At 44.6% G+C, this 11,317-nt stretch overlaps 1 protein-coding gene across 1 annotated transcript in view; it reads right to left on the bottom strand.

Moving 5' to 3' along the window:
- Positions 1-10,156: 10,156 nt before the first annotated feature.
- LOC310775265 (hexokinase-1-like) overlaps positions 10,157-11,317 on the bottom strand; it is an 80,568-nt gene continuing 79,407 nt past the window's right edge. Inside the window, exon 18 of the mRNA XM_083635395.1 lies at positions 10,157-10,442. Within this exon, the coding sequence (XP_083491521.1) occupies positions 10,295-10,442 (148 nt within the window). The 3' untranslated portion in view covers positions 10,157-10,294. The remainder of the gene's footprint in view (positions 10,443-11,317) is intronic.

Genomic DNA, 11,317 nt, shown 5'->3' with positions numbered 1-11,317 from the left:
AGGTGTCTGGGGTTTTGCGTCAGCTTGAGGGATAAGGAGGACAGGGAGGGAAACGGGTACAGTGCATGGGCCACGGTGGGGCCGCCTCGACTTTCACACAGTCATGATGACGGCGGGCTTCCAGCTGCTTCTCTAGCGTTTTCAAGTGTCCCGAGGAGGAGGGAGGGACTTCAACTCCACTCACTCACATATAAACCCTGTTGAAATCAATCACAACAGGATCATTTGGTCAATACTAAATATGCAGTTGCACTTTTTTTTTCATATATCAATTAATTGAATTGGATGGCAAATCATACAGCTGTAGCTAGGGGGTGACAGAGGTGAGGTGACAGCTGACATGCAGCTTAATTAGTCATCAAACCAATCATCAAATCAAGCGGTGCGTCACCTGGAACACCGGTTTGGACCAAATGACAGCACGCGAGTCCGATATCGTTAGCTACTCGTTAGCGTTATAGTTAACGCTGGTTTAGTCATTTGATTTGGGTGAAGTTATTGTGCACAGTTAGGTGGCCCCCCGGTCATGCAAACTCCCAATGATTCCCCGACTGTAACGTTACGTTTTATAGCTGAACAGACCCACGACGGAGGAAGACACGGTAACGTTATAGCGCGCCCCGCACAATTAAAACGCCCTGTGTTCATCATAAACGCAACTGTCAGTTGGGAGTGATCAGGACGGCTAAAGTAGCTAGCGGTTAGCTGTTAGCAACAAGCGAACAGGTTTCGCCCGTACGTCAAGCGAACGCTAGCTGGCATTAGCTGTTGACATTAGCCTCTCTCTGCACTCCCGCATGGATCAAATCAACGCGAATACGAACCCGCCGTGGTTAAAATGAAAACAAGCTCCAGCTGTTCAATACGAGACGATCATCTGCTGTCCAGCCTGGCTAAAAGCGAAACATAAAAGCAGCTATCGAAGCTGGCCTCCACGCTACAATACAAAGCTAACCTAGATGACTAGCTACTAGCGTTAGCTGTATAGCAGCGCATATATTGGTTAGAACTACTCAAGTTAGCCTGGCTTTGCTAACTGGCTAACACCCTGTTTTTTTCTGCACAAAGCGTCTTGGAGAGAACTAGCGTCCAGTCGCGGTGTGTTCGCATCTTGCTGCAGCGTGGAAACCTACCTGCGACATGAAATGACAATTCACCGCTTGATCTTTTCTCGAGGTGATGTTGTTAGCAGGAAGCCCTCTAACGCTCCACCACAACCTACTGAGAGCTGAGCCGCCACCACACACACATACACACCACAGTCTGATGATACACACACATAACTACACACACACAACTACAGTACACATACTACACACAAAACACACAGTACGACTACGTGTTGGAGGTTGTCCTACAGTGAATCATCTGAGATCATCCACAATGTGAGTGTACTTGCAGTACTTATATCAATGCAGTACGTACAGTACATACATGCACACGCATTCGTCTACACACTTAACAAAGTATGACTAATCAGAGTATCGCACATACCTACACACAAAGGCAGCATGACTACCATCAAACAAAATGCATGCAAATAGTCACAGGCAGACACACACACACACACACACACACACACACACACACACACACACACACACACACACACACACACACACACACACACACAATCAGATTAAATTCGGGTTGAATGGTATTGGTTAAACCCTGATGTATTAATAATGTATAGATGAAACTTTAATTATCGCCATAGGGAAACTGCAAATAAGAGGCTATAGCCTAGTGTACCTGTAGATAGAAATACAACAAACAGAATCTATTGAGCATAATAATAAAACAGTTGCAGGATCAATTGAAGGAGCATAGCCTACAACTAACCTGATGCTGCCAGATGTTTTGTTTTCACATGACCATCTGTGAGCGAGTTGCTTGGGAAACCAAAGGGAAAGACGCTATAAAAAAAAATACCTGGCAGGTGATCAGAAGAAATTATTTTCAGAAGAAATTATTTTCGATCTGGGGGACCAATCTCCTACACTGGTCCACGCGGTGCCCACATTGCCCAGGTTCATTCATATAAATATCTGGGTCTACATATTGATGACAACTTGTCGTGGAATGTCCATGTGAACTCTGTGTGCTCTAGCATTCAACAGCGACTCTACTTTCTACGGAGACTCAGGGTGTTTGGGGTTGGACAGAGGGTGCTTTTGTTGTTTTATTCTGCTGTTATAGAGGGCATTATACGTTATGGAGTTTCTGTTTGGTTTGGCAACTTATCAGTTAAATCAAGATCACAAATCAATGGACTGGTTAACACGGCAATGAAAGTGATGGGGGTGAGGAACCATCCCACCCTCCAAATGCTTTTTGAGAAAACTGTAATTAGACAAGCTAGGAAAATGACTGCTGACCCCTCCCATGTCTTGCATAATAGAATACGAACTGCTTCCATCTGGTAGACGCTACAGAGTCCCAATTAAAAACAAAAAACGATCCCTCAACAGATACAAGAACTCTTTCATCCCCATATCAGTTAGTCTCCTAAACTCGGGTCATAATAAGCATCTACTGTAACTATGATGCACTTGCACTTTAATTGTATGTTTGCACATGTTTGCACTTGTCTTGTGGTTTGCACTGTCTTGTATGTAGCAGCCGTATGCATGTCCAAGACAAATTTCCCTCGGGATGAATAAAATACTCTTGAATCTTGAGATGAACCACCTGTCTATCACTGGCTCGCTCTCGCTGGTGTGGTCGGTGTGGTCGTCTGGTGCATAAACGTCCCTTTGCAGATCCAGCAGGGCGTCATAGTAAATACATGTGGTGCAAGTTATAGCGTAGCTAATGCACAAAAATAAAATGAACACCATAAAAAAACATCTTTCTATGGGGGAACGATAACACTGTAACAACCATAAAACCATCATTCTATGGGGGAGCGATAACACTGTAACACACATCTGCCAGATCTGGGGTGAGAACATAGGTGAGAAGCCACCAAAGCACCGCCCATAGCTGCCTCTGGATGCTGATTGGTTGAACCACTGGTGGTTCAGATTCAAACCAATAGATTGGAGCGTGGCAAGATGGATTTGTCGTGTGATCGTGATCTCATGATCTCACACGAATCCAGCTGTCTCGCAAGGTTAGCCTACAACACCATAACAACTTTTAGCCTACAGCACCATAATAACTTGTATTAGCAAGGTTAGCCTACAACACCATAATAATTTGTATTAGCAAGGTTAGCCTACAACACCATAATAACTCGTATTAGCAAGGTTAGCCTACAACACCATAACAACTTTTAGCCTACAACACCATAATAATTTGTATTAGCAAGGTTAGCCTACAACACCATAATAACTTGTATTAGCAAGGTTAGCCTACAACACCATAACAACTTTTAGCCTACAACACCATAACAACCTTTAGCCTACAACACCATAACAACTTTTAGCCTACAACACCATAACAACTTTTAGCCTACAACACCATAACAACTTTTAGCCTACAACACCATAACAACTTTTAGCCTACAACACCATAACAACTTTTAGCCTACAACACCATAACAACTTTTAGCCTACAACACCATAACAACTTTTAGCCTACAACACCATAATAACTTGTATTAGCAAGGTTAGCCTACAACACCATAATAACTTGTATTACCAAGGTTAGCCTACAACACTATAATAACTTGTATTACCAAGGTTAGCCTACAACACCATAATAACTTGTATTAGCAAGGTTAGCCTACAACACCATAATAACTTGTATTAGCAAGGTTAGCCTACAGCACCATAATAACTTGTATTAGCAAGGTTAGCCTACAGCACCATAATAACTTGTATTAGCAAGGTTAGCCTATAACACTATACTAACTTGTATTAGCAAGGTTAGCCTACAGCACCATAATAACTTGTATTAGCAAGGTTAGCCTATAACACTATAATAACTTGTACTAGCAAGGTTAGCCTACAGCACCATAATAACTTGTATTAGCAAGGTTAGCCTACAACACCATAATAACTTGTATTAGCAAGGTTAGCCTACAACACTATAATAACTTGTATTAGCAAGGTTAGCCTACAACACCATAATAACTTGTATTAGCAAGGTTAGCCTACAACACCATAATAACTTGTATTAGCAAGGTTAGCCTACAACACCATGATAACTTGTATTAGCAAGGTTAGCCTACAGCACCATAATAACTTGTATTAGCAAGGTTAGCCTACAACACTATAATAACTTGTATTAGCAAGGTTAGCCTACAACACCATGATAACTTGTATTAGCAAGGTTAGCCTACAACACCATAATAACTTGTATTAGCAAGGTTAGCCTACAACACTATAATAACTTGTATTAGCAAGGTTAGCCTACAACACCATAATAACTTGTATTAGCAAGGTTAGCCTACAACACCATAATAACTTGTATTAGCAAGGTTAGCCTACAACACCATGATAACTTGTATTAGCAAGGTTAGCCTACAGCACCATAATAACTTGTATTAGCAAGGTTAGCCTACAACACTATAATAACTTGTATTAGCAAGGTTAGCCTACAACACCATAATAACTTGTATTAGCAAGGTTAGCCTACAACACTATAATAACTTGTATTAGCAAGGTTAGCCTACAACACTATAATAACTTGTATTACCAAGGTTAGCCTACAACACTATAATAACTTGTATTAGCAAGGTTAGCCTACAGCACCATAATAACTTGTATTAGCAAGGTTAGCCTACAACACCATAATAACTTGTATTACCAAGGTTAGCCTACAACACTATAATAACTTGTATTAGCAAGGTTAGCCTACAACACCATAATAACTTGTATTAGCAAGGTTAGCCTACAACACCATGATAACTTGTATTAGCAAGGTTAGCCTACAGCACCATAATAACTTGTATTAGCAAGGTTAGCCTACAACACTATAATAACTTGTATTAGCAAGGTTAGCCTACAACACTATAATAACTTGTATTAGCAAGGTTAGCCTATAACACCATAATAACTTGTATTAGCAAGGTTAGCCTACAACACCATAATAACTTGTATTAGCTTGAACAAATCCTCTCTATATATTGGCTGTTGACAGATTCATAGATGAGCAAAAAAATTCACATTGAGCCGTCCTATCTGCACTGTAGCATTGCTCCTGCTGGATAACTTCTATTTGGTTTGCAGGACCACCAGTGGCCTCAGGACGGAGAGAGGACCGGCTCGGGCTCGTATCCGCCGGGACCACCAGTGGCCTCAGGACGGAGAGAGAACCACCAGGGGCCTCAGGATGGAGAGAGGCACGGGTCGGGCTCGTCTCCGCCGGAACCACCAGGGGTCCCAAGACAGAGAGGACCACCAGTGGCCTCAGGACCGAGAGAGGACCGGCTCGGGCTCGTATCCGCCGGGACCACCAGTGGCCTCAGGACGGAGAGAGAACCACCAGTGGCCCCAGGACGGAGGGAGGACCACCAGTGGCCTCAGGACGGAGAGAGGACCAGCTCAAGTTTGTATCCGCCGGGATGCAACTGAGACACAAAGGTAAGGCGAGGGAAGGGGCGAGACAGAAAGACTTGAGTAAACAAGACAACAGTCAACATGCCGTCCCCCACGGATGACGAAGTCTCTGTCTGGGCCAATCAGGAACAGACAGGGACTTGTCTCTGGGTCAATCAGGAACAGACAGGGACTTGTCTCTGGGCCAATCAGGAACAGACAGGGACTTGTCTCTGGGCCAATCAGGAACAGACAGGGACTTGTTTTGACTGTGCAACTGTAGTCCCCCTCCCCCCTCCCCCCGGGCCGAGCAGTGTTGCCTTGAATGATGGAATGCAGTGGTGAGATGTCTCACTGGTTTCTGACTCTCTGAGTGTAGCAGTGACCAGTGGGTAGTGCTGTAGACCAGTGATTCCCAACCAGGGGGTACGTGTACCACTAGGGGTACTTGAGCAGCTTGCTTGCCGGGGGTACCTGGAAAGATTGGGGGTTACAATTTATTAAAAAAAAAAAAAAGATAATAAAAAAATCCAAGTCATTCCATAAGCCCATTGCTAAAATGGCACGTGCACCCCCCCCCCCCTGGCAGGACCGGTGTCAACCGTTACTCTACTCTGTGAAGACGTCACGTTCACGCATGTCAAAACTGTGCACTGTCCAACTAGGTAACAAACAAACATGGATGGCTCAAGTGTCCACTTGCTTTCTGTCACTCTGGATTCAGGTTTAGAGGAGCCCAGTGACAAAAGGTAAAGAGGACAAGACCAAACACCGGCAGTTCAGTGACAAATATATATGATGTATCGGTTTACTTGTATGTTTGCAGATCCACTGTAGGCATGAGTGAGGGAGTATAGGCATGGCAAAATAGCTCAAGGGGTACTGTACATAAGACAAAAAAGGTTGGGAACCATTGCGGTCGACCTCTCTGAGACCTCCAGACTCTCTAGCGACAGAAGCTAGAGTTCATGCGTTTTTTGCCTTCTCGCTAGAGCAGTGGTTCTCAAACTGTATCACATGAAGGACCCCTAAACTGACAAAGATTAGACCACGGACCCCCGTTTGATAGGAGTTTGTCCCACGGTCGCCCATATGATAATAAGATTGGTGCTTTTAGATGTTTTATTACAGAAAGTGTATAAAACCCATGACCAAAATAGTCATTGTGTTAGTGAGTGTTCCATAATCATAATGGGCCACAGTTATGTGTTGAAGGACAAGTTTGGCGGTTTTTCAAGACGAGTTTCCCTCATCTCCTCTACTGAAGCTGCAGGTTCAGGCTCGCCTCGCCTCTCCTCTCCTCCTCTTCCACCGTTCAAGAAAGAGACCAGAGGATTTACTGCACAACAAAATATAATTTAATGAATTCACTTTTCACCATTTTGATCACAAATCTATATTGATGTAAAAAAAAAGAAAGAAAAAGAAAAGGATCCAGTACTCTCCTTTGTCTCGATGTAAGGCATGCAGTCTCCATACAGCTTTGGACATTGAAAAGCTACAGGTCGTTACAGGAGGACACACACTGACACACTCAGCCACAAATACACACAAAAGCACTCTTCAGTCTCCACCCGTTTCCCGCGGCCCGATAAACATTTATTCCTCGTACCGTACAATGTGTAGAGGTGGGATTCAACACAATGTGTAGAGGTGGGATTCAACACAATGTGTAGAGGTGGGATTCAACACAATGTGTAGAGGTGGGATTCAACACAATGTGTAGAGGTGGTATTCAACACAATGTGTAGAGGTGGGATTCAACGCAATGTGTAGAGGTGGGATTCAACACAATGTGTAGAGGTGGGATTCAACACAATGTGTAGAGGTGGGATTCAACACAATGTGTAGAGGTGGGATTCAACGCAATGTGTAGAGGTGGGATTCAACACAATGTGTAGAGGTGGGATTCAACACAATGTGTAGAGGTGGGATTCAACACAATGTGTAGAGGTGGGATTCAACACAATGTGTAGAGGTGGGATTCAACACAATGTGTAGAGGTGGGATTCAACACAATGTGTAGAGGTGGGATTCAACACAATGTGTAGAGGTGGGATTCAACACAATGTGTAGAGGTGGTATTCAACACAATGTGTAGAGGTGGGATTCAACGCAATGTGTAGAGGTGGGATTCAACGCAATGTGTAGAGGTGGGATTCAACACAATGTGTAGAAGTGGGATTCAACACAATGTGTAGAAGTGGGATTCAACACAATGTGTAGAGGTGGGATTCAACACAATGTGTAGAAGTGGGATTCAACACAATGTGTAGAAGTGGGATTCAACACAATGTGTAGAAGTGGGATTCAACACAATGTGTAGAGGTGGGATTCAACACAATGTGTAGAAGTGGGATTCAACACAATGTGTAGAGGTGGGATTCAACACAATGTGTAGAGGTGGGATTCAACACAATGTGTTGAGGTGGGATTCAACACAATGTGTAGAGGTGGGATTCAACACAATGTGTAGAAGTGGGATTCAACACAATGTGTAGAGGTGGTATTCAACACAATGTGTAGAGGTGGGATTCAACACAATGTGTAGAAGTGGGATTCAACACAATGTGTAGAGGTGGGATTCAACACAATGTGTAGAGGTGGGATTCAACACAATGTGTAGAGGTGGTATTCAACACAATGTGTTGAGGTGGGATTCAACACAATAGGCTCTTTCACACCCAGATCGCGCAAAAATTGCCGTTTAGGAGTCCCGCAAAGACCGCACCCTCGCCACAGAAATTGCTTTCACACAGAGCCAAGCAGCACAGCCACTTTCCCGTGCTGTGGTGTACTTTCAGGTGAAATCCCCTGCTCCCGGATTGAAAGGCGAGCGGAGGGATTTCCAGCTCCTCCTAGCCCAAATGAATATTTTCATAGGTTAGTGTAGCCTAGGCTACTGTATGATGAACGAATTAATTCAACAACAAGACTTCCCTCCTCCTAGTAGGTGGGTGGGCAGATCGATATGGTGTCCTACTAAAATTGGAACGATACACGACCGCCCCCATATCAAACAGCTGCAGTCTGCATAACGTTCGTCGGGGGAATAGTATAGGCTATAAATGCACATGACTACTTAACGTTAGTAGTTTTTGTAAGGGAATGCACAGAGCTGATTTCGAGAGGGAATAACCTCAGACCAACTCGCCACAGACAGCTATAGCCCTCTGAAGCTTATTATTATATCCGTTAATTGTACCTACTAATGTCAACATCGTTTGAGCATAAAGCCTAACCGCACGGAGCATTCCTCCTGGCGCCCCTGCAGTCATGATTGTATAGGCTACTTTTTTTACTTTCACTCCTGCACTTTCTTGATACATGAGGTGATTTCCCCTGTAATTTTTTTATGAATGAGCTGACCATTCGCACCTTTTCTGGCTCGCTGCGACGACGCTTTCAAGTGGAGGCGGGTTGCCAGGTAACCCGGCATTGTGACTACCTACCGTGGCGGGACAAAAGGCGTAAAACAATTGTCCACCAAAGCGCGTTCACGACTTTCACATCGGAGGCGCGAATCCTATTTTCCGTGCATTTTTCGGCTTTCAAGGCCGGTGTGAAAGAGCCTAATGTGTAGAGGTGGTATTCGACACAATGTGTAGAGGTGGGATTCAACACAATGTGTAGAGGTGGGATTCAACACAACACCTAAAGTATAAGTAGTTCACAAATAGCAACAAGATAGGCCGCTAAACACTTCCGCCGGGGCCCTCCCACCCTCTCAGCTCCACAGCAGTACGCGGTGCGGTACTGTAGGGTTACTTACATCATAACGTGAGTTACACTGACATGTACACAAAAAGGTGTGGGTTAGAAGCCTAGCACATGGTATTATGGTGTCTGTGTGTGTATATATATATGTATATATATATATATATATATATATATATATATATATATATATATATATATATATATATACAGTATATGGGTTAGAAGCCTAGCACATGGTGTGAGCGTGTGGGACATAGAACGAGGATGTTTTTAACAGCCGTGACTCTTGGCATTCAAACCCTATGCGTGTCGTAGAAGTAGGTCCCATCCTTCAGCGAGGGGCTTCCTTGCATTGAAATGCTGTAACTCTGATATTTGAAAAAGTACAGAGAGATCTTTTTTTCTTGCGTCTGCGGCGCAAGAATCCTAACCGACGTCTGGGATTCCAAGTGGCCGTAGCTTTATAAATACAACGATATATTTGCCTCCATATAAAAATAAAATTAGCAATGCACGTAAGTAGTGCACACCCAAGGAGTTTAGATTTGAACAGATTATTGACAACAAGCTACCGAGGAAAGATGTACAAACGTTGAAATGCTAATATAAATAAATATCCAGATATTCCGTTCGTTGCCTATTAAGCGTGTAGCGCGTCTCTCTGGTTTGGGCAGAGGTGGAGTCACGGCTGCCAAGGGGAGGTGGAGGTGTGGAGGTGTGTGTGTGTGAGGGGGGTGGGTGAAGGTTGGAGGTGGAGGTGTGTGTGTGAGGGGGGTGGGTGAAGGTTGGAGGTGGAGGTGTGTGTGTGTGAGGGGGGTGGGTGAAGGTTGGAGGTGGAGGTGTGTGTGTGAGGGGGGTGGGTGAAGGTTGGAGGTGGAGGTGTGAGGTGTGTGTGTGAGGGGGGGTGGGTGAAGGTTGGAGGTGTGAGGTGTGTGTGTGAGGGGGGGTGGGTGAAGGTTGGAGGTGGAGGTGTGTGTGTGAGGGTTGGAGGTGGAGGTTGGAGGTGGAGGTGTGTGTGTGAGGGGGGTGGGTGAAGGTTGGAGGTGTGTGTGTGAGGGGGGGTGGGTGAAGGTTGGAGGCGGAGCTCCTCATTGCTGCTGTGCCGCCTCCCTCTGGCGACAGCCCACGGCGGTGATGAGGGCGGCCCCCTTGCCGCTGCCGTCCTCCGACAGCAGGAAGGTGACGTCGCACTTGGGGGCGAGATCCTTCACGCTCTGGTGGAAGACCCTGGAGAAGCTGTGGGAGGAGGAGGAGGAGGGACAGGGAAACAAGGTCAGGAGACGGAACTCCGCGGGGAGGAGAGAGAGAGAGAGAGATGTTCGCCAGTACAAAACATCTGACGTCACTCTTGCCCTGTGCAATAAGAGGACGGCAAGCAGCTATGCAGAAACCACGCTCACATTTTAAAGCCAGGATGAGCAATCGGCCGTGTGCAGGTTTTTCATTCCAATCAAAGTCTACGGTGTGCTGTACAGTGCTGATTTCACCGATTAGTCTGTACAGTGCTAATTTCACTGATTAGTCTGTACAGTGCTGATTTCACTGATTAGTCTGTACAGTGCTGATTTCACTAATTGGTCTGTACAGTGCTGATTTCACTAATTAGTCTGTACAGTCTACAGTGCTGATTTCACTGATTAGTCTGTACAGTACTGATTTCACTGATTAGGCTGTACAGTGGTGATTTCACTGATTAGTCTGAACAGTATGTACAGTGCTGGTTTCAGTGATTAGTCTGAACAGTCTGTACAGTGCTGATTTCACTGATTAGTCTGTACAGTGCTGATTTCACTGATTAGTCTGAACAGTCTGTACAGTGTTGGTTTCACTGATTAGTCTGTACAGTGCTGGTTTCACTGATTAGTCTGTACAGTGCTGATTTCACTGATTACTCTGTACAGTGCTGATTTCATTGATTTGTCCGAGCGGTGGATGGATAGGCGTACACGTTTGCCTTCGATGCCAAGGACCAGGGTTCAATCCCTGGCATTTTCACAGTACATTTAAACCATAAGCCACATTTAATTTTTTTATTAGTCTACAGTGCTGATTTCACTGCTTGGTCTGTACAGTACTGATTAGTCTGTACAGTGCTGATTTCACTAATTAGT

The sequence above is a fragment of the Poromitra crassiceps genome (assembly GCF_964638095.1).
Source record: "Poromitra crassiceps genome assembly, chromosome: 4".
Taxonomy (NCBI): Eukaryota; Metazoa; Chordata; class Actinopteri; order Beryciformes; family Melamphaidae; genus Poromitra; species Poromitra crassiceps.
Note: the sequence above shows the minus strand (reverse complement) of the source record. Positions and strands in the feature narration are given on the sequence as shown.